Below are 24,539 nucleotides of genomic sequence, written 5' to 3'. Positions count from 1 at the left end.
TTGAGTTAACAGCTGGCTGAGATAACATTAGCGGCCATGATACTCTGATTTACAGGTCTGGCAGTTACAGTGACGTTATTTGTCCCTCCAAGTCAGGGTCGGCTGTAAAGGACACAGCCAAATATTGAATGTCAACCAAAAGAAGATCCAAAACAAACTTGATTGAACGCTGCTTGTGGTAATGGGGTAAGTGGCACACATCTTATAAATTTGACAGTAAATCTATGAATGCGTGTCACGCTTTTAACAAAGATATTACACACACACACACACACACACAAACAAAAACACAGCCACTCTGTCACTCTCACCTGTCACCTGTCTGTACTTTGTCATCATTCATATTTCCTCTTTAACATGGAAATCTGATAGTCTCCTCCACTCTATAAACACCAGAGGCAAAATGCCTGCTTTTCTCTCTGTTAGTCATCAAAAATCACAACCAGTAACAGACAGAGGGACGAGTGCTGTTCCCGTTTGGTTTCTCTTTTAGGGGTTGATGTGATAAATGAATGGCATATAGATGGGAAGACGTAGTGGATAATCCAAAAAGAGTGAATATTTAAAGGGGTGCATGTAAAGAGACTCTATATGGTATGTCAAGCGGGCTCACCCCACAGCTGCCTTCTTCATCTTGGCACAGAGCAGCAGGTCAGTGAAGAGAAAAACGTGCCGTAGCTTCCTGGAGCCTTCTGACACCTCCACCAGGAAGCCATCCTTTACCAGCTGACGAGCCTAAGAGCACACCTGATGTCAAGTGCTACTGCTCACCACCATCACAAACACAAAGCTCAAAAACTTGGCAACAATGGTAAGGATAAAAAGAAACAAGAGCTCATGTCCGGGTACTGAGCAAGGTGTGGTTTGATTGTTCTTGTGTTGTGATTGGAATGAGTTTAGGGTGTCGTTTGGATAACTGAAAATTACATCATTATAGTGTGGGACTAAATCTAGTTGTTAGGTAATCAAAAGGATGTTTTTGAGCCATAAGATCATTCACACAAAAAATGGTTTACAAATGAAATCACACATGAGTCCTACACGCACCTCTCCCTTGGGTGTAGTGACAGCAGTCCTACGAGGGTCAATCTCCTCATTAATAGAGGAAAGGAAGTTCTGAGATATCCGCAGGGCGTCCTGCAGGAGGGGGAAGTCTGGATGGTCTTTGGGAGTATGTTTCAGCAAGTCCTAAAAGACATGCATAAAGGTTTTTCCAAATACATACAGTTAGGGTCTGTGAAATGACTTATAAATGTAATTTTCTTATTAAAGCATAGACACTCTTTTTGGTTCAATAGTACAAGTGCCTTTTACAACCTAATAAATTGTACATTAAAGTCGCTTCGACCTTATTCTAACACTGCAATGACACCCTCATTTTTTAATAGTTGTTGGAATTGCTCCTTTTAAAATCCACCCCCACCCCTCCAAAAAAGCATACGTTTATTTCATATTCTTTATGAAAACGGAAGTGCACTGTACATACACAGCTTTCTTTAACACAGCAATAATCTCAGTCAGTGTAGCAGGGTAAGGAACAGGACAGCCAACCTCGAGAGGCTTGATTTTCTGTCTTCCTTCTAAAATGAACATGCCCCCCCCCCACTCCCCTTTACCACCTCATAGTTAATATGAATGACAAGAACATAACCCATGTGGTTACCCTCAAACTAGCCTTGCATGCATACTCATGCAGTGCTGCCAACTGAACTTTGGCATCTCTATATGTTTGATCGGTAGTTTCCTCCACATTATTAATCAAGCAAAGAGGAAAGCTAATTTAAGATGGAGTACAGTGCAATATAGTCTTTTCAGACCTTGGCTGCTGTATAGTCTCACTTGATTTTAGATATATTAAATGAACTTGGTGATTTGGCCATTTGCTTGAAGTTAAAGTGCAAGTTGTGTACTCACATGTAAAACCAAGGTGCTTCTGGTCACTCTGTCAATCGGCTTGTAAAGGAGAGCTGCAAGGAGAGAAAAGCAGTGTACTGAGTCAGCGTTGCCCACACAAACACGTCATTACACACTGACAAATACATACACAGGTCACAATTCCACTGCTGAGACAAGGATTGATAATCCTACTCAGCTCACTTAAATACAGCATCTATAGTCCGACTGAGGGTCCTTAGCTTGACATTCAACAAATCGAGAGTAAGCATGTACACTACTTGTTCTTTAGCAGGAGCTTTGACCTCCATGTGGAAGTGATTTAACAGTTTCCATGTGGAGGTTTAACAGAGGGTCATGTTTCTGTTATTTTTAAGAATCTGGTTGTTTGTTTGATCTTCTGCTGGCTGGAGGTAGAAGAATGCAGCAGTTTGCTCCTGCACAATGAAGGGACACACACACACATGCGCACACAGGGCTGCTTAACATGCAGTCCATCTCCAAGGTTGATGCTTTGGCCTCCTGTTGGTTCCTACGCAGTTTGCTTTCACTGTATCGTTTATTGCTACTAGGTACCTGCAGCCTGCCTGGTCACTACACTGAAAGGGAGGCACATACAGACACCAACATACACAGCACACATCTATGCATGTATTTATAAAAAGTGAAAAAAAGCTCAAGCACATGCCCACATGCCACCATTCCTGTCTCCAAGTCACAGTTTAGATCTCCACCACCACACTTGGCTGGTTTCCTGTGGGACGGTGTTGCTGCTGAGGTAGTGCGAAAAGCAGCAGGTCTGACATATATGTTAGCTCTACGGGAGAAATTGCCACAGATAGACATCGGGAAAGATGGGTAAAAAATATCAGAAAGGCCATAGACATCGCACAAGATGGTTGAACCCCCAGGGAGAAACAAATAAGATATATATACTGTATAGATATAAATGAAAGAGGGTTGGTTGAAGGAGAGGAGTTTTGTTGTGGATTTCTTCTGTCAGAAGCAGCAGGTGTGTAATGAAATGTCGAAGACATCTCTTGGTCTCAAAATAATAATGCCAGTATCATCATGAAGAAAAAAGAATAAGTATAATAAAGTCATTATGCACATATGATGTCCATAAAAGAAATCAGTAAGGATATGTGATAGGCACAAATCTGTCCCACAAAGGCATACATATTCAGAAAGCAGCTGATGACGTTCCACTCAGTGACCAAGTTAATTTCCATTTATTATAGTGAAAATTGCAACTCTACGGCAGCTGATTTTAAAACCGAAGGGCAGATAAGCTTGCCAACCGAAACTGTGAAAAGTGATGTGTCTTCTGTATGCAGCACAGGTTGTCCCCAACACACTGCTCTATTCCCACAGAGGAGTAGAAACACGGCTACACTTCTCCGTTTAAAGCATTAAACAGTGCTTCCTTCAGATGAGCTCCAGTAGCTCTCCAGTAGTGAGAGCTGTTCTCTCACTATTCTGTATTAATTCCTTTTTCTTACAGGGAGCATGTTGAGATGTCATATTAAACCTCACACACATATGAACACACACATACATTTATGCTCAACATTACAGACCAAAGAGAATCTTCAAGCGGGCGTTACTGATGCACTTTCAAGTTTCTCCACCCTCTTATCATTAATATGCGGCCTCAATCAATGGTCCTGGGTCAGTGAACTAATTCCACTACCTCCTGGAGAGGAACTGCACTGACTGCAGGGGTAGTGAACACTATCTAATTATGTGTTTGCAGCTTTGTATTCACTTCAAGTCGAAGTTAATAAAGAAAGTTTGGGTGACTTGATGTGAATTTGTGTATAAGACAAGATGCCAGCACAGTACATCGAAACACTTCTGTTTTGAATATGTTAGCAGTGAGTATAATGCAGTAAACGCTGTATGCATTGATTATTTATTCTGCATGTTACTCTAAGCAGCTCTATTTGGAAGCAAGTGCTATTTTCAGAAGAGCCTGAATTTCCAAAGTAACTCATCCAACCATTGTTCAGTCTGGGCAAACACCTTTTACACCTAAGCTAACTTGGTTAATTCAGAAGTTTTACATACTTTAATTTTCCTTTTTACATTCATTCATTCATCTTCTACTGCTTATCAGTTACCGGGACATGGGAGTTGCTGGAGCCAATCCCAGCTCACACTGGGCAAGGGTCCTTTTTACATAACATCACTATTATATATGCAGAGATATGAATAATCAGAATACTTGATGTTCCAGGGAAGCCTCATATTCTGATTAATGTGCATGAAAGTGTGTCTGCTGTACTACTGCAGGATACACATTTCATCTATGTGAGTTTTCCAAAAAGGACAGTAGCAGTAAGGGCAATGTCGATGTCCAGTCAAAGGGAGGATGAGAAGATTGAAAGAGGAGGATTACTGCAAGTCGATGACCAGTTGCAGCGAGGCACCTTTGATTGGTTTGGTTCTCAAGGTTGCCTTGATGACTTGGCACCTTCATTAATGAGGGCATCAGCCATGTGGGAAAAGTCTTTGAACGAGCACAACACACAAACTGCTTCAGGTCTACAGCTAGGGCTCATGCACTGCCAGCTTTCAGCCCCCACTGTTTGGCAACACATTCAGTTGTCTATGCTAGGCATGAGCCATAAAGGAGGACGAGGAGGACAGACTGAGACCAATAGGAGACAGAAAATAAAGAAAGCGGTATGACAGCCAGGGAGATGGCATTTAAGGATTAGGGAAAGGAGAGCAAAGGGAAACAGTGTGGAGCAAGTCCCAATTTACATGTAAAACAGGATGTCAGTTGTTTGATTTAGTACTTGTTCTGACACTTGCATCCATTCATTAGGAAGTGTCAGATATAACATGTACAAGCTTTATTATATGCAAACAACCCTGACAAATCAAGAAAAAACAAAGCAATTAGTTCCATAAAGCTGAGGTCTAAATCCTGTACAAAACCAGAAGGAAGTAAGGGATGACCAAAGGAAGGAAAGACAGGTTAAAGTAAAGGTAGGAGGCGTGATAAAGGAAATAATGGGGAATAGAGAGAAGACAAGGAAGTTTCAGAGCTGAGGTAGAGGAATCCCACAACTGCCTTGTCAGGTAATTACGGAACTGCAATGTAAACAGTAATCAACACAAACCCTGGGTGCTGGTTGTTGAGGGATTATGAAACTAGTTTCATGCTACTTAGTGAAGTAAACCAATCATATAGTCATTGAGAATAATATAGCAAAGTCTCAGAGTAAAGAATGAGAGAAGAGAAACAATGAAAATGTCTTCAGTCCTCTTCATCTACGAAGCATAAATTAAAACGAACCACTTCAAAGGTACATCCTTCTAAAAATGAACATATATGAACATCACATGGGGTTGCTCAGCCTGACAAAGCTGCACCATTTACTCATTACATTTGCATTGCAATCATCAGTCATTGCAAAATTTTGTCAGCCTACAATTCACTTTCCCTTGTAGCACAAGGTCTATCACCTGCTTTAGTTAGAAGTCAGCAGAGTATCAGCATGTACAAGCTGACACGGGTCAGGCTTTCTGATGGTGATAAATATTCTGTATGAGGAGCAGCCTGGGGCTAGCTTTCTTATACACAAACAAAACATGGGCTGATTTCAGACAAACACACAGAAAGAAAAAGAAGCTGCTTTCTTGTATATTCAGCACGACAGAAGCCATGATCTGTTGGAGTCTTTGAGTCCTGGTGAGCAACATATTACAGAGGATCATCTCTTAGAAACCACGCAAGTGCCAATACTTTCAAAGAAACTAAATTTATAGGTGAGATATGTGTTATCCACAGCACAGTGTACAAAAACAGCCAAAATCCGTTTGGGGTCAGAGCTCATTGCCAAGCAGACAGCACCACTACACAATGGCCATCACTGCATTAAAATATACATATTAATTAAGACTAAGCTTAAGAAAACCAAGACCCTATATAAATATCTGACAGCTTATTAATCACGCCTCTAACTTCATCGCAAAGACATTGCATTATTGTCTGACAAAAATCCAGCTGGCTAACACCAGCGGCAGCAACTCGTATCATGCAGTCTTTACCGTATGTGCAGTTACAACACAGTCTTAGGACCAGAAGTACCTCCATATCCCTCTTCTCCTCTCTCTGTTCCCCGCTCACTGCCTTCCTTCTCAGACACAGACAGAGAGCTGGTCACAGAAAGTGAGAGAGAGAGAGAAAGAGAGCGAGGGAGGGAGAGAGAGAGTGAAAGAGAGAGCAAAAGTGTGTGTGTGTGCTCACACAGGCAGTGGTTTGCCTCTCAAAGCCCACCACTGCATACACAAGTAGAAGGGGCAGGACTGGAGTCTTAAAGCACCAAGACAGCAGACAGATGTGCTCATTCATACACAGACACACACATAAGCATGTACACACATGGGCATGCACAAACTTACCCTCCATTGAAATTGTCGTGGTACAGTCCTTTGAGTCTTTAGGTCCTTTTACTTTGATATTCTGAAAGAAGAGTGGAAAGATCAATTTGATTCAGTAATACACACAACGCTGTTCTCATCCCCCTCCCACATATACGAATACATGCAGGCACACGCACACACACACACTTAACAGCTCCGTACGCTCGGCTCAAGCTGGCAGAACTAATGAAAAAGTCAGACAGACAGCTGTAAAAGGCTGGACAAACCAAAATTCACAAAGTTTCCAAGCACAAATACACATTCACGGCCTGACAAGGAAATGATATTAAATCTCAGGTTTAGTAAACTTCAGGTTTTCAAACTTTAGCAGCCTACTCTTTTCAATATTTGGAGTAATGTTACCACCCGGTGTCCCTTTAAAATATGATCACAATTGCTGAATAGACAAAGACCTAGTCTATTTATCCATCTATTAAAAACTTCATCAAAACAAACTTTTAATTCTAGCAGTTTGTGTTTTAAAATTCATTCATCTTCAACCGGTTATTCGTTTACGGGTCACGGGGGTGCTGGAGCCAATCCCAGCTCCCATTAGGTGAGGGCGGGGTACACCCTTCACAGGTCACCAGTCCATCACAGGGCCAACACACAGAGACAGACCGAGACCAACAACCACTCACACTCACACTGACACTGAGACCTACAGACAATTTAGAGTCACCAATTAACGCAAAAATGATGTCTTTGGATGGTGGGAGGAAACCCACACAGGCACAGGGAGAACATGCAGACTCCACACAGAAAGGACCCAGGCCAGGAACTGAACCTGCCACTTTATTGTGGGGCCACAGCGCTAGCCACTCTGCCGCCATTCTGCCGTGTTTTGAATTTTTTTCCCTTAAAATAAGACCTTTCCCCTGAAGACGGTCACTTCCTGTCAAAAATAAGGATTCTTTGACTTGACTGTCTCCCCCTATTCACTCCCACTCCACGTGCAACTAATCCCCACCCAGTGATGTTTTAAGATTTAGAAACAACACTCTACCAATGTCCTTGGCAACTGGTCTGTGTGAGGCAATTATACTGAGATTAAAATACTATTTGTGACACAGAATTCTCAAATAATAAAAGCATCACTGACTCTTCTGAATGTTAAACCGCTGCTGGTTAGACATGTTTTTCTTCCTTACTTACTGTTCTACCTCCCTGAGTGTCTTATCATTATTATCTTTGCAGGGTGAACTTACCTCAGATATTTCCTGGAATTGGCTGTTGGCTTGGCTGCATTTCTCTGCTGTCTCAAGTGCCACCTTGTAGTTGTCAACAAAGGCCTTGTATACACCCAGCTGGCTGGCCTAGGTCACAAGAAGATAGAGTACAACATGTATTTGCCTTTAATTAGCACTTCCATAATAAGCATGCTGCACGGGAAAATTTATGTACAGCTTTGGCAAATAAATCACTTTTTATCCCCATCATAAGTTTCCATTGAGTGGATATATGATAAAAGTGCTGCATTGCCTCCTTTGCTCTATCAGCCCCCCGAGCACCACCAACCCCACACACACTACATGCAGAACAGTATTGTTAGTGAACAAAAGCTAATCACATTCCCATGATGCCGCTCCCCTGGTGGCTCAGTGCAGGGCCTCTGATGGAAACAGTCACTTTCCCTTTTCTTTTCCCTTTCATTAGCAGCCCCTCTCGGCAGCACTGTATGCGCAAGCTGCAAACCAGCAGTGTATGAATATGCATCCTGCGACAGCTATGCTCAACTGACAGGGCTGAAGAGCTGAACGCGTCCTTTTAAAGGAATGCAATTAGATTCAGCTGAATAGAGTGAAATTTGTCAGACTTGTTACTTTTGTTCTTAAATCCCTCTTCTCCTGCACTATTTTCATTTCCTCTCCCCCCACTTTCTCTCAGAGTGGTCCTCAAGCGAGGCGCTGTGATGTTGTTCAGCTATACATTTTAAGTAAGATGAAACAGATGAAAGAATATAAATAGCTAAAAGCCTCTCCACAATAAAGTCATATTAACACAAATCTGACAGAAATGTGTGGCCGCCTAATGACTCATATAATCAGACAAGCGACAAGCACTGTATATCACCTCATCATCACTGCTGGCATCATTATGACAAACCTTGGATGGGAGGGAGAGTTGTGCAATCAATGAATTTCAGTTAAAGACATTATTTCACCTCGGAGTTTTGTTGGGAAGAACCAAACGAAGCAGAATGACCACTAGTTTCACCAGTTCAACATCTTGGAGCTCCAGGGCTCAGCGCGACACACCACGCATAGTGGCTATATCAAACAAGATCTCAGGTCAGCGTGGTGGGTGGGAAACCAACAACAGAAGGAGAGCATGTGCTGAACACTAGACTGCTCATTAGAAATAGACAATTTCTTGATCAAAATGCCTGTCTGGTGTGTTGAAGAGCTGATGGTTGAAAATATGTTTTTTTTTATCAATATCATATATATTAAGTTCTGAAAGATAAACATTATGACTCAACGCATAACTCTGAATGTGTTACTTTAGAGGATATCCTGCTCTGTTATCACAGTTTTATTGGTGAAGATCAGCCAAAGACAAACAGCAATGAAATGCTAAGTCCATAAACCTTGAGTAGTTTGACATGGGAAAAAACGAAGTTTCAGACATTAGTATTATTTACTGTATATACTGCATGCCTTACTGCCATTGTGCAGACATTCATTCCAGTGTACCATCACAACAGTATATTGGGTAAGCATCAGTCTCTGTTCCAGAGCTAGATTGACAAGTACAATCGGGCAATCAGGATTACACTGCTTTAAGTCACTGAAAAAAAATGCAGTGAGCAGTAGCTCAGCACACCACTGAATAATTTAGACATAATTCTAATCCTCAGCACATGTGGGTTGAAATGAAAAGAATTTCTGATTAAAAATAAAACACAATACTCTACAAATAAATCCAAAGTACTTGACTCTGGGTCTTCAGGATAATAATGAACAAGACTAAGTCAGTCAGTGTTATCCTCTTGGGGCCATGCCAGTCTTGGAATTAAATTCCATGGCCTTCCAAACAATAGTTCTTCAGTTCTTCTTTTAGTCTGAACCAAACTGATAGATCAACATTGACATCACAGATTCATACCACGCACCTCAATACAAAAGTAACAATAGAGAAGCAGTTATCCATTTAACCGCATTAGATGGAGGCACATTTAGAGAAATTTTCCTATTATTTGTTTTCATTAACTTCATCCTAAATGCTCGTATTAACTACATCCCCATGAAGATTAGTGACTTCCCACTTCATCCCCATGGACTCAGATAATTTGGTGCAGACCTGGAAGCAGCTGAGCCCCTCTCTGGACTGAAAAGGTGAGAAAGTTGGAAGTGTGGCTGGCTTGTTATTCTGTGTCTGTCTGTTTTTGTAGCTGTGTCCCAATGCACTGCTCCAGCAGCTTCCTTGCTGCCGATGAGGAGCAGTAGGGAGCAGACCAGCTAATTATACTGCCATCTGTACTCTCACAATGTCACTGACTAAATGTTTAGCTGCCACATGACTTCTATGTGCACATTTACATGCAGCACAGATGGTAGGTGATGACTACATTAATAGCAGTCTCCTGGAGGTGTAACTCCTTGCATATCCACAGAGGAGGAGGGGCAAAGAAGAACTTAAATGACCCCCCACCAAAAATAAATAAATAAATTCTATCAAAGCCATAGCTCTGTCCATTTTCTCTACAAATAAACAAAAGCATATTAGTATATTACTAACCATTCTCCCATTCTCCTTGAGTTACTGACACATTATCCTTCTGGGTATTTCATCATTTCTGCTGGATAATTGTTTCTTTAAATCCTTATTCCCACACGAATCCATAGAAATGTTCATCAAACCTTCACTGTTGACTCTCTTCACCCTCAGAGAAACCATCTTTGTGTATAATCACCTGAAGATGATGCTACTGTAATAGCAATTATGTTCAAATTTAGAGTTAAAACTGTGCTGAATAAACTAAAACAAAGTCATAGAGGATTGTTTAAAAGCAGGTGACTGCTAGTATTAATCCTTTCATAAGTCTAAATACAGCTGAAATATTTGTTGAAAACCAAAACTTAAAAGTGTTAAACAGGTCTGGTTTCATATCAGAATAAGGTAGATAATCTCAGCAGGTTCATTATAAATATGGTCTGATTCTAGTTCCACTTATAAAGTCAAAGATCTAATCCACGGCACTGATATGAAATTTATTTCTTTCTATCTTTTATTAATCAAACTGCTAATGTGCTTCCAGTTTGAAATGAGACATGCCAACCCACACACAAACAGGGGATTAACCCTAACCGGGAAACACAGCAGAGATGTTTCAGAACTTCAGACGGTACAAAATATACTCCTAAGTCATAGTTCTGAGATATTTATTTGTCTGAGCTGGCATTGGCAATTCCTCTTCTTCAAACAATCTCTCATATCTGATTCATTCATGGCTCGGTTGCAAAAATAAGTTGTAACATGGTATATACACTCACCGGCCACTTTATTAGGTACACCTGTCCAACTGCTCGTTAACACTTAATTTCTAATCAGCCAATCACATGGCGGCAACTCAGTGCATTTAGGCATGTAGACATGGTCAAGACAATCTCCTGCAGTTCAAACCGAGCATCAGTATGGGGAAGAAAGGTGATTTGAGTGACTTTGAACGTGGCATGGTTGTTGGTGCCAGAAGGGCCGGTCTGAGTATTTCAGAAACTGCTGATCACAACCATCTCTAGGGTTTACAGAGAATGGTCCGAAAAAGAAAAAATATCCAGTGAGCGGCAGTTCTGTGGGCGGAAATGCCTTGTTGATGCCAGAGGTCAGAGGAGAATGGCCAGACTGGTTCGAGCTGATAGAAAGGCAACAGTGACTCAAATAACCACCCGTTACAACCAAGGTAGGCAGAAGAGCATCTCTGAACGCACAGTACGTCGAACTTTGAGGCAGATGGGCTACAGCAGCAGAAGACCACACCGGGTGCCACTCCTTTCAGCTAAGAACAGGAAACTGAGGCTACAATTTGCACAAGCTCATCGAAATTGGACAATAGAAGATTGGAAAAACGTTGCCTGGTCTGATGAGTCTCGATTTCTGCTGCGACATTCGGATGGTAGGGTCAGAATTTGGCGTCAACAACATGAAAGCATGGATCCATCCTGCCTTGTATCAATGGTTCAGGCTGGTGGTGGTGGTGTAATGGTGTGGGGAATATTTTCTTGGCACTCTTTGGGCCCCTTGGTACCAATTGAGCATCGTTGCAACGCCACAGCCTACCTGAGTATTGTTGCTGACCCTGTCCATCCCTTTATGACCACAATGTACCCAACTTCTGATGGCTACTTTCAGCAGGATAATGCGCCATGTCATAAAGCTGGAATCATCTCAGACTGGTTTCTTGAACATGACAATGAGTTCACTGTACTCAAATGGCCTCCACAGTCACCAGATCTCAATCCAATTGAGCATCTTTGGGATGTGGTGGAACGGGAGATTCGCATCATGGATGTGCAGCCGACAAATCTGCGGCAACTGTGTGATGCCATCATGTCAATATGGACCAAACTCTCTGAGGAATGCTTCCAGCACCTTGTTGAATCTATGCCACGAAGAATTGAGGCAGTTCTGAAGGCAAAAGGGGGTCCAACCCGTTACTAGCATGGTGTACCTAATAAAGTGGCCGGTGAGTGTACATGATGTGGGACATACTGTCTTTAATCACTAGCTCAGCTGTTTCACTTCTAACTGGCAGGTTTGTAAAATTGCACATACTACATTTTTTTCATGACAGTGAATTTCTTCATTATTCATGGGAGGTTGCCTCTTTGTAAGGGCCTTTTGACAATACTATTATTTAACACTACTGCTGCAGAGTCTCCACACATACACAGAGCAGATGGCTCTTAGAGACAGTGACTGGGAGTTAACTGATAATTATCCTAATAAAAAGTATTGCAGCGCACTGCTCTGCATGATAAACCAACAATCATTTGTTTGTCTCTTTGTGTATCTTTGGTTTTCTGATGCTCCAGACTTGGAGTCAGACCTTGTTGTTACTGTCAGGTGGAGTTAGAGGGTGTATGTTTTTCCGTCTAGTTTCCAGTCCAGGAAAATTATGAGCCAGAATATTTTGTTAGTGCCTGCCCACAATGGGACGCCCTCAGGGAAAACTACGAGGACATGGTGTGCAAGGGTTTATTTACTTCAATTACACCAGTTACACAGCGGCTCCTAATGCCAAATGAAAACAAATTGGCCATTGTAATTAAAATGTTTTAATCATGATTCCTTTTGGATTCAAAACACTAAATTGTCATTATCTTGATACAGGACAACTCCTCTTTTAATACCAATCTGCAGTACATGTACCCTATAATGATAAAAGACCCACAGACTAATTATCTCGGACTCACCAGCTTTTGGAACAAATGTCCCACGGTGACCTTCTCATCCCACTGCTGGATGTTGGGTAAGAGGGCATCGTAGAACTCCTTGTGGATCTCAAATATGTCCTGGATTTTGTAGAAGATAGTCTCTATCTGCTGGATGGTAAGTACAGGCTGAGAGGTTGTGGCTGTGGCTTTCAGAGGACGTATGGGCTGTGAAATCAGAGAGAGACCAAACAGAGGCATGAAAACACCACTACAAACATAGAGGCAGCTCAGGACTAACCTCAGAGACAGATTTCTAAGGTTCAATGGACATATGGAGCTGTCTAACCTAGACCCAGTTAGACCCACCTGGACCCAGTTTCTTAAATTTCATACATTGTAACAACTTTTGTTTTTAATCACACCATACTATATGCGCATACAATTTTAATACATCATCTCATTTTAAACAATAATCTGATTTCTGGGGAAATTAGTTGGGTCAATGCTCCCCCATAAAAAAAAATAAATAAATAAAAATCTTTTTAAAGTGGTGCCGTGCCACACATACACATAAGTCATACACATAAGCATGTAGACTTTGCCTCTCTGCTCTCCTATTTGGTGACCGTCTTCTCTACTGTGCTGTTTCTGACCAGTCAGGTTGGATACCAGCTCTGCCAGCCCAGTTAATCATAGATGTGTGTGGACTGGGCATGCTAAGGGAAGGGGGTGGGGTGAATTACAGTGAAAGCATAAAGGCTTTCACGTCATGGAAGCAAAAGTTCTCTAGGGAAGATGAGTCAGTCTCCCAGTGATTGCAGGGATTATATGACTGCTAATCAGCCAGGCTGGGTCATTTAAAAGCATCAACACTCGCTGCAGCGACACAGTCAACACCTTCTGCCTGGTCAGTATGTGATGGCCAAGCAGCCAGCTGAAAAGCTCTCACCAGGTTTGACAAAAAAGAAGTTGAAGTTTCTATCTGTCTTTATGCTTTCACACGCAAATTCTCAATGAACGTTAATGACCCAGGAAGAAGGGGAAGTGGGAGAAGGGGAGACGAGAGGCGAGCAGAGAAAAAAGAAAAAGCTATTAATTTAAAAAAATGTCTCCCATATTCCCAGAAAGCAATTATTCCAGGGCCTTGTCAGAATCTTTGTTTTTGTTTCTTGTGGTAAACTAGTTGTATTGGGGTCTTAACAGTTAAGAAGGCTCCAATTTAACTAAGGTGTAAGGGTAGTTCAGCATCACTCTGAAGAGAGTAATAGAGAGATGGTTAGTCGACAGTGTCTCGATAAAAAGCTGAATACAACAGCCAAAAGTGTTTAACTGACTGTTAAAGTGATATAGTTTGCCATTAAACAAAAAGCTGACAGATTACACCACTTCTGTCTGTCAGATATCATCCTAACCATGAGAGCTGACATTTGGGGATATAACTGCTTTCATTTACTAATCCTATCTAAGTGCATTAAATAAAAAGCTTTGTGATCAGATTGTCTTAATGGCAAAGGAAGTGCAATGCAACAGGAATAGTCTATATTGTCTGAACTGTAAAATGGCCCGTGTCGTCAGAAAAGGAACTGAAATAGTCCAGATTTCTTCCTGCAATATTGCAGCATATTTTGTTTATCCCATTAACTAGCTACTGAAAAATGCTTTTTGCATCACAGCAGAGGTTTTCAAATACAACTGATTGACTGAAGTTTTTTTTTTTTTTGAATTTCATGATGCAGTACTTGATTTCACACTGACTATATGTTGGTCAAAGTGCAGCATGTTGCCCTCAGCAGCAGGATATGACATAAGGGCTGAGCATAGGGAAGCAAGCTCAGCTAGTGTTTCAGGAAACTGCTGTGGCTGTGGTGCTGTATGACCATTAACCACCAATATTTTTCTTGTAGTTCAAATTTGCTTGACTCACACAGGAGCAGCACAGCACACATGCCTCCACACGTGGGTGCAAAAAAAAAAAAAGTATGAGAAGGTCAAAACACATTGGAGAAAGTGAAATGATCTTCTTTTGCAGGACATTTGTGTGAGAGAGGTGTGTGTTGGTGTGTCTCACCAGGAGCAGGGCCTCCAACTGGTTTATGTAGATCTCCTCGCTGGCCAAGAAACCAGACAGCACCAGTTTCTTCATCTCCAGTCCTTTCTCTATGTCTCCCTGCAAGATTAAACAAACCTTACTGTAATCATTAAACATTTGACATACAAACACCAAAGACTGACACATGTTTGCTCAGATTTTATTCATAAGCTGTGCCACAGGACTACTTCATATCCTGCCTCATCTCTGTGCAGTTTGTATAAATACACCAACATATCCAAACTGTGGATCTAAAAACATCTTAATGGCTCGTTTCCTCTGATGCATGCCTTACACCAAGAGCTCTCAGGCAGTTATTTATTTTCATTGTGACTTCAATATCAGGAAAACCACCACCCTAATAATGTGTAGTGAAGAACAAGACACATTTGTACTTTGTAAACTAAGTCAGAGTAAAAATTCCCCAACTTTATAAAAATGAAACCCAGATCCAAATATTGAGTTGGATAAGGCTAACTGAGGAGAATTTCTTGTTGGTCTTGCTGTTGGTATTCCACATCATCACAGAACAGATCGGTTACAGTATATCCATCCTTCAGCTTATTCCATGTGAAGCAGAGTAGGACTATCCAAGAATGTACTGGGTAGGAAGCAGTCAGTCACGCATCAGAGTAAGACTCACTTTCATTGACACCTTTGGCAATTTTATCCTCATCTACATGTCATCTGCTGTTTGTGTAAACATCGACCGCAAGCCAGATGTATGTTTAGCAAACCAGGTGACTTCAAAAGATGCAGCTCAAGTATATTCACTAAAGCAAAAAGCTATGCAAATTACTCATTGGTTGATTCAAGAAAACATACCAACTCTTGATTATCAGATGTTGTTTATATTTCACATATATTAAAATGTATCTGCCTGATCATCTAGACAGGTTTGCCTCCTCCTTTACCCTCATGGACAATGTTTTTAGATTGTAGCTGTTATTTTGTGTGCCAGTTGGAACAGCGCAATCAAGATTTGAAAAATGTAATAATGAAACAAAATGAACTCTATCTTCATTTCGGAAAGAACATGAAATGTACTGACAAATTGTGATTCTATTCAGAGCAGCAGACTCAAATACCCCACATTTGGTGTCATCAGTTATGCCATTACGTCAAGTCAGACAGCCTTGGATAAAACAGTTTCAACGCTCCGTGAAGATGTTAAGATTGGAAGACTTGTTGAAGACACATTCACTAAGTATTTTATCAGAAACATCAGTGGATCAGCAGCCTCAGTTAATGTTCACATCAAATGCTGCAATGAGGAAAAAATGTGATGTCAGTGACTTTAACTGTGGAATGATTGTTGGTGTCAAATGGGGTAATTGGTTTGTGTCTGAAACTGATGATCCCCTGTGAATTTCACACACAGCAAACTCAAGAGGTTTTACTCAGACTGGAACCAAAAACATAAAAGAAAAACATCCAGTGAGTCTCAGTTCTGCCAACTGAAACACACTGTGTTTCAGAGAGGTCGAAGGAAAACAGCCAGACAAGAAGTGACAGTCACTCAGATAACAACACAAAAGCATGAAGTGAAAGGTCTACAAAATATGAAGATGGCATCATGTTTCACACCAACGTCATCAGTCTCTGAGTCCAGCATGCCTACTGTCACCGGTCCAGCCTGGTAGCAGTGTATCAGTGAGGGGGATATGTTCTCCACTCACTTTAGCCTCTTAGTACCAATCAATCAATCATGGTTTCAAAGCCACAGCCTGATTACTACTGCCAACAATGTTCACAGTTTAGCCCATAGTGGCCCCCCCAGTCACTGGACCAGTATAAGGCAGGCCAACTTTGGGATTTTGCAGAACAGGAGACTGCAACCTGAAGGTTCATCTGATAAATCTGCAGAAATCATGTGATGCAGTGAAGTCAAAATGGCACAAAGAACTGAGACAGTTCCTCATAATGTGCTCAAAATAAATAAATCAACAATGTATTAAACACCACGATTCAAAATGCACTGGAGATGGTGAGAATGTGCACAGTTGCTTCAGTTGACCAAACTACACCAAGATGGACTTTCTCACTGCCTGCTGCTGAAACACACATCCATAGCCTGGCAGCAGCAAACTACTGAGTTGTAGTCCAGTAACACTGAAGTGTCACATGTGTACTTTCAGGAAGGCCAAAGAACAACCATGGGAGTAGAGAGCAAGATTAATTATTAACACAGCCAGATCCTCACAATGATATCAGCAGAGAAGCTACGCCTGATAAGGCAAGGAAGGAGCCATGACCTCATTATTTTAACCCAATCACGTCTAACATCCACTTTCTAACACTGACGTCTCTCTCAAGACTACAGGCATACTGTCTGATAAGCTACTGTATCTCATCAATGTATCCTTGAAATTACAGAATTAATAGGATTTAGTTAGCTGGAGAACACTGGAAATTTAGCAGAGATTTTTCAGTAACAGTGACAGACTAGAACAAATCATAAGATAACCAATGATTTCCTCGTATAAATAAACTAAATCATTCATTCATCTTCAACCACTTATCCATTTCCAGGTCACGGGGGGTGCTGGAGCCAATCCCAGCTCACACTGGGTGAGGGTGGGGTCACCCTGGACTAGTCACCAGTCCATCACAGGGCCAACACACAGAGACAGACAGAGACCAACAACCACTCAGACCTACAGATAGTTTAGAGTCACCTAACCCAAACATGATGCCTTTGGATGGTGAGAGGAAACCCACACAGGCACAGGGAGAACATGCAAACACACAGAAAGGCCCCAGGCTGGGAACTGAACCTGAGACCTTCTTATTGTGGTGCAACAGCGCTAACCACTATTCCGCTATGCTACCCTAAACCAAATCATATATAATATAAAAAAAATAAAATCCATACATCTGCAGAAATTATATTGTCAGAGATACATGAAAGTTCATAAAATAACAGTGTTTGTGAAGCCAAAATCCTTTTTTTCCCCTCTCAAATTTATAAACCTATTGAGTGAAATAGTAATTTTTCCCTAATGACAACAGCGTGATATACTTTGAACAGCTGCCAACATATCCATCCACATTTCGCAGGAGGTTCAGTCTGTCACCATTTTTTGTTACGCCTTTCTTGGTGGCTGCTAAAAATAGGTTAGCAAATATTTGTCTTTCCATAACAAATTATGTGCTATACTGCCCAATATGATTGTAGAGAAACAGCAGTCAATGCCATCATCTAAGATGTTATGTAGCACTAATATCACTTCCCTGTATGACCACTGGAGCTGGCTATGTCTAATACTAGAACCTCTACAACCTGTTTCAATGTTTAAAAGCTGAAATCCAGGAAGGAAATAAGGTAGTTTTCCTTATGATTAGCATGCAAACAAGGAAAGAGACCATTTCTTGAAAAGTTTTCATATGCAAGTATCGTTTCAGTGCTTTCAGAACTATTTTTAAGTACCGAAAACCACATGGTCACTTTTTTTTTTTCCTTTTTATTAAGTCATTGCACTTTTATGGAAATGACATGCCAGATGAACTTTGTACAGTCTTAGCTTTTTATGGTTAGAGATAAGGTGCAAGATCGCTGCAGTTGCCCTGAGATGCATTTCATTGTCAAAATAAGCATAAGGGTCTGTGTGTTTGTTGGTGATGTGCTAAACTCACTTCTTCAGCAGCCAATTTGTAACATCAGGATGAAAAAAAGACAGAGCAGGAAGGGAAAAACTATTTTCTCCACCAGCAGTGAATATTTTCCCTCTGCTGTACAAAGAGCTACTATGTGGAGAGAGGGCATGATCAGAAATACAGAAATTTTCCAACATGCTCCTCAGTTTGCAGCCGTAAAATACACTTTTCATTCATACTTTTCTTTCATGCTCTATGCTCTTACTCTGTGCGATAACAGAGCTGATATCTTGAGTGACGGAGAAGGTGGCCCTGTTTCCTGTCAAGTCATCTACTGCCAGGAATGCACATAAACACACACAGAGGCTTATTAATGTGCAGGAGTTCCAATGACAAATAGAAAGCAGTAGCCAAAACAGAGCAAGGTGGAGACGTGTGCTCCAGGGTAGCCACCTCATCAGCCACACTCACACACACACACACAGTTGTACACATACACTTGCAGCACAGATGGTTCCTCAGCACACATAGCAGTACATGACGCCACATCTTGCCAACACACCATTGGCAACATGCTTTGTTTTATCTGCTCAAGCTTTCAAGTGTGGTCACTTTGTGAGAAGTCTTAAAGTGTGTACACGTGTATGAGTGTGTGTCCCTGCATCAAGCTGTGCGGCCGCTGTCTCACCTTGAACTGTCTATGCACCGGAGTGATGGGATCCAACTCCCCATCTCCATAATCAAACACCTCCTCCTCCTCCTCCAGCACCCTGTCCAAGTAGCCCAGCACCTCCTCCTCTTCCTCCTCCATGTTTCTTTCTTTCTTCTTTTTCTTCCTTTCTTCCTTTGGCCTCCCCCTCTCCTCTTTCTGCCTGTGAGTAGCCTCTTTAGGGCCTGACAGAACACATCAGTGTTTTCCCTTCAAAGCAAGTCGTATGGACTCCGAGAGAGAAGAGAGAGGACCCCGCCTACACAACTCCACCCCCTTCCTCTGCTGGGCTTCCTGGTGTGTGTCTGCATGTGTCTGTATACATGTGTGTGTGTTCCACCTCGGTCGATGAGGTCTGCCCTCCCTCTACAGCCGCCCCTCCTTTCTCAACAAAAGCTATCTAGCTACTTCCTTGATGGCTACATTGGCTCTCTGTCTGTGTTTCACTGGGAGAATGGGTCAGCTTCATGCTATTTCTTTCTTTCTTCCGTTTTCTTGAAGCAAAGCCACTTCCTCATCACACAGGCACACAGTTTCTCTGTGTCTCACAACATTAACTCTTACACTGTTAATTTCTGTCTCCTACTCTTTGGCCATTGTCTCTTTATTGATCTGCTGAGAGACTTGAATGCTGAGCTGAGGCCAGCTAATGTGCTACTGCTGCTGAGGCTCATTCTGATTACAGGTCAGAATGAACAATAGTTCCCCCGACTACAGCAGATTCACATAGCCAGATCACAAGATTAAAAAAAGTCTAGCTGTTAGGGAGTTCAAAAAAATCTGGATGCTTGATATGAAAAAAAAAAAAAAAAAATGCGAAAGAACAATAATAAAGATGGCTTGCGTGTGTTTATAAATTAACCAATTTCACTCGTCACAACCTCTCAACCTGCTCTTGACCAAGAGCTGCCATTTTACAGGAAGTCACACTCTGACCCTACATTCCCTGCCACAATCTATGTATACGGAGCTGCATCTTTGCTGCCATTAATGTCACTTAATTTGGCTATACCACAGCGAATCCTTCAGGTTGCTCTCCATCTTCCCTACATTATTTGGGTCGAGCTTATTTTACAGGCCACAGCCTTGGAAAAAAGAAAATACATTTTGCCTGTGGGTTCTAATTCTGGGTCACCAGGATTAGTAATTGATAGACAGATAGATAGATACTTTATTAATCCCGAAGGAAATTTAAAGCATCCAGTAGCTTACACAGAAACATACATAGCACATATCAACAACACATCACATATAACAACAGGGTCGGACAGGGGCGGAGAAAAGATCAAGGATTTACAGGACAAGAAAAATAAAATAAAGTCAGACTTAAAGAAAACAGAACGAAAAAAGAAAATGAAAATAAAGAGGAAGGGGAAACCAAAAGCATAAAACAAGTCAGGCCACCATTTTGATAACTGAAAATCAGAACACACCTTCCCCTTTCATAAGGTAAAACTCGTAAATGAGCAGGAGAAGAACTGACCTTTGCCTGTATACGCTTCATGAATATATGTATCGCTGTATTTAGGTGTCACTGTTGACACACTCATACTGACAGTAAATGAAGGGCCCAGGCAGGCAAGTCAGGGCGACTTAACAAGGTGGTGAGGAGAGGGTAGGCTTCAAATGAAAATCTTCAGCGACCACAAGTCAGCAGCATTTGACAGTTCTCAACACAGCAATCTCTTGCACCATTAAAACAGTGGGCAGCGAAACCTCATCAGTTTGCGTTTAAGTATTCAGGGTCAAAATATACATAAAGGACAGAGTGGATGGAATACACCAAAACTCAGAACCCACTTTGTTGAATCATGTATACTAATAATATAATATGCTAACTAAACATTGTTCATATACAGTTAAAGTTTAGCTTTTGCTTCTCTTAAAAGTGACACAATAATCTTTCATTTCATGATGAACTCAATTCATCTTTCGAGTAATCTAAAGTTTATGAAACTGAGTAAAGGAATAATACAAGACCTGCTAGGGCCTCCATGTAGCTCTTAACACTCAAATAGTTTGACATGTGGAAACGACCTCTGTCTGTTTTTACCCAAACTTTCCACTAGATGGAGATACATTGTCATCTACATGAGCTGACCCTACATAGGCCATCTGTCAATGGATGTAGCGGAGCATTAAGCTCAATAATCCATTAATTACCACTATTGGAGTCAGAACAACAATCAGGATCACAGCATATTTAAAATGCTGTGATCACAGCATCAACTATTTCTACAGGAGTCAAAATGTTCAGAAAATGTATTTTCTGCACACAGTGCGTGGAGGACATAACAAAAGTCAGAGACACTCGCTGATGACTGCTGCAGTTTTCATTCAAGATTTTTTATCCTGCAGTCAAAACTGCTCAGATGCATGGAGTGCTAGCACCTTCTTTTGTGTGTGTGTGTGGGAAGGTTGGTTCAGGTCAGGATCAACATGACCCTTACTGAGAGTGCCCAGGGAGCTAAAGCACCCGCTCATCGTGTCAGACACAAGTGGTCACACAGGATACACAATCCCAGTCATGAAAGTGTGCACAGCTGTGACTCATGAACAGACCACAGCTGACCTCTGACCTAAGGTTATGAATGACCTGCTGGGTAAAACCAGGAGCCGCAGCACGACTCCTTCAGAAATGAATAGAATGACACAAGCTCATTTTATGACACCATTTGCATCAGCTGCTTTAAATGCCACAGAAAATGGCACGAACTAGAAAAGTGCCCTTTATTTCCCACTCCATAACATTTTACTTTTAAATTATGTATTGCAGGTACAATATAAAATGACAAAATGCTGTACAGCACTTAACACTGATGAGACAGCTGCGTAATATTACCAATTGACCTCTTAGCACCAAAAAAAAAAAAAAAAGACATTATACAGACAGTCCTCATACACACTCTTTACAAAGACCAGCAGAATGACGCTGGTGGCCTCAAACCCCATCTGGGTCAGTGGTCACTTCCTGCTGTAGGGCAGGCACGAGAGACGGTTTTACTGTCGGACTAATCGTTAGCCATTGCACTAGGTCAAAATCCACGGTCTCAGCGGAACCAGTAAAAAGACGATGAAGCTCCCGCTGCTACTAACAGGGAGAAATACTATCTAATGATAGATCAGATTCAACTGGACTAATGTGTTAATTTTAATGCTAGAATGAGATAAACTTAAATCAATATTTCCCTGTGATGTGGAGAATTGCTCTAACAACTCAGGGAATGCTTTGAGAAAAGGTCACAGTTGATGGGCTGAAAAAAGCTCCAGTATTCCCTTTTGGACCTTACAGGATCTTTACATGCTGTGCTAAGGAAACACGCCTGGAGGCATGCAGCTCAGCCATCTAGCATGTAAGCACCAACTGGAACATTCAGCCTGTGATTCCTTACTCGCGTCCTTTCTCTCTTCCATCTGTCACATAATTCCACTGTTTAATTAGATGAAGTGGTCTGTAGAAGTTGATACATGGAGCACTGTCACTTTTACCTACATGCATATACGTGTGTGCGCGTGTTTTTACCCCAGGCAGCAGTCCCTCTGGTGGTGTGGGGGAAACCGTTTCTCCATCAGGTCCTTGGGGCGCACATAGCTGGGGTGACATTGTGGGCGATTCATCAATATAGGGCAGCGTCTCCGAACCATCCTGAGACTTTCCATCCTCTGCCCCGTCCCCCTCATAGCCGTCTGTGTTGTAGTTGAAATCTGAAGGACAGATCGACATAAACACATGATTGAGGGAAAGTGAGATGGAGAAAAAATAACAATATATGCTGGGTGGTATTTCATCAGTGACTCTCAACCACAACACAGTGAGAAGCAGCTATGATTTTCTCAGTGATATTGTCCAACAATGACTTCTCCAGTTACTCAGCAAATTAAGCCACACAATACAGAGCACGTTTTATGGCTTCATTTTTAACAGTCTTTACTGATTTGCTGGACTACATATATGACAAAAGCACAAAGAAGGAAAAAAAACTGAATACAAGCAGAGGGCAAAAAAGACAGCTCACAGCTAAAACCATTGACTAATGCCTGTGCATTGTGGACATACAGCTCAATGACATCAAACCATGAATGTGCCAATAACAGCATGAAGTAGCTTGACTGAACTGTCCAATCACCCTTGTGCTGTTGATGCTCCACAAGTAACTTTTCTATTTAGGTTTAATTTTATTTCTTGAACCATTGCACATTAGCCTTGGTGTTTGGAATGAGGTTGAAATTCATGTCCTGTGACAATTTTGGTATTGTGCTGAATAGCAGTGACAGCACCTCTGGAAGGGAACAATGCTGACTGTGAAAAAACTACTGCACTGACTTCAAAAGAACACTGGTGAAGAAATCAGTAGAAGACAAATGCATGGATTGATGTAAAAAGCATGTGCGGACATAAAAAATTGGAATAGGAGAAGTGGATAAACAAAGAGCTTGCGTAACAATGTGTAAACTATTACAAAAAGCCATAAAGAAGAGGGCGAGCTGCTGTTAAAGCAGAACCAAGTGTTCAGATTACAAGAGAATCATGTGAATGTGGGAGGTGTGTAGGTGTGACTGGGTGCAACCACGCACTTGAGAGCTTGCATGTTTGCAAGAAGACAACCAGACAAATCTAACAAGCCACAACAAGGAATTAATTGAAAAATTAAAGCAGGGGCCAGTCCTACTGGGATGACACACATCATGCTAATGTTGCTGGCTACCTAGAGTGGCCTGCACAACGCCGTCTGTCACCTGCTGACACGAAACATAACCCACTGTCACTGCACTACCCATCTGTCAATCAAAAAAATAAATAAGTAAATAAAGTCCCTCCATCTGTTAGTTGCATGTGAATATGCAGACCATGGAGAGTCAAACATGACATATGGTTTATAAGTAGCCGATGGGCAAATGGCTGACAAATGATGCATTTGGGCCTCGGCTGACTTAGTGAAGCATGAACAAAAACACAGAGTGTGTGCCAGAGTGCTGCAAGATAAAATGTAGAGACATTAAGGTGAAGTTCAGCCATTTGTTCAACTGTGCTGTGTGCGTCTGGCAATGTACATACGGGTGCATTTGTTGTCTTTTAGTTCATGCCTCTCGCTCTCTCCCCTTTCTGTTTCCAGGCTCTTCCATACACCTTCTGGCCTCCTGGGAGGCTGCTCTGTCCCAATATGCTCAAGCTGCTTCACGTTCACAGGTAATGTTTTGGAAACCCAGCTGAGAACACAGCTGAGTTGAGTGTGAGGCTAAACATTCCCACTGACAATCTCAAGTTGCAGAATATGCATGTACGAGGGTTATACGAGGGTTCTGCATGGATGAAATGGAAACTCTGAAATGCCTGGAGTTATGACAAGGAGCTTGAGTGTCTTTGTGTTTATTTACTGCAATAGTCTTGTTATACACCCAATACATGCTGGGAGAGTTGCCAGCTGTTCGTAACCAT

At 41.7% G+C, this 24,539-nt stretch overlaps 1 protein-coding gene across 6 annotated transcripts in view; it reads right to left on the bottom strand.

Moving 5' to 3' along the window:
* The window catches only part of abr (ABR activator of RhoGEF and GTPase), a 110,802-nt gene that overhangs the window by 45,566 nt on the left and 40,697 nt on the right, over window positions 1-24,539 (bottom strand). For 3 of the 6 annotated variants that reach the window (XM_029518597.1, XM_029518598.1, XM_029518599.1), the window contains 8 exons: window positions 22,626-22,807; window positions 14,776-14,874; window positions 12,747-12,932; window positions 7,539-7,646; window positions 6,310-6,370; window positions 1,915-1,967; window positions 1,048-1,188; window positions 614-735 (listed from right to left, as the gene is read on the bottom strand). In XM_029518597.1, the coding sequence (XP_029374457.1) occupies window positions 614-735; window positions 1,048-1,188; window positions 1,915-1,967; window positions 6,310-6,370; window positions 7,539-7,646; window positions 12,747-12,932; window positions 14,776-14,874; window positions 22,626-22,807 (952 nt within the window). Of the gene's footprint in view, window positions 1-613; window positions 736-1,047; window positions 1,189-1,914; window positions 1,968-5,955; window positions 6,002-6,309; window positions 6,371-7,538; window positions 7,647-12,746; window positions 12,933-14,775; window positions 14,875-19,081; window positions 19,855-22,615; window positions 22,808-24,539 lie in introns of those variants that run through there. The other 3 variants (XM_029518600.1, XM_029518601.1, XM_029518602.1) reach the window with 3 other exon arrangements.

Source organism: Echeneis naucrates, chromosome 14 (assembly GCF_900963305.1).
Source record: "Echeneis naucrates chromosome 14, fEcheNa1.1, whole genome shotgun sequence".
NCBI lineage: Eukaryota > Metazoa > Chordata > Actinopteri > Carangiformes > Echeneidae > Echeneis > Echeneis naucrates.
The sequence above is the reverse complement of the archived record's forward strand: the minus strand, read 5'-3'. Positions and strand labels throughout refer to the sequence as shown.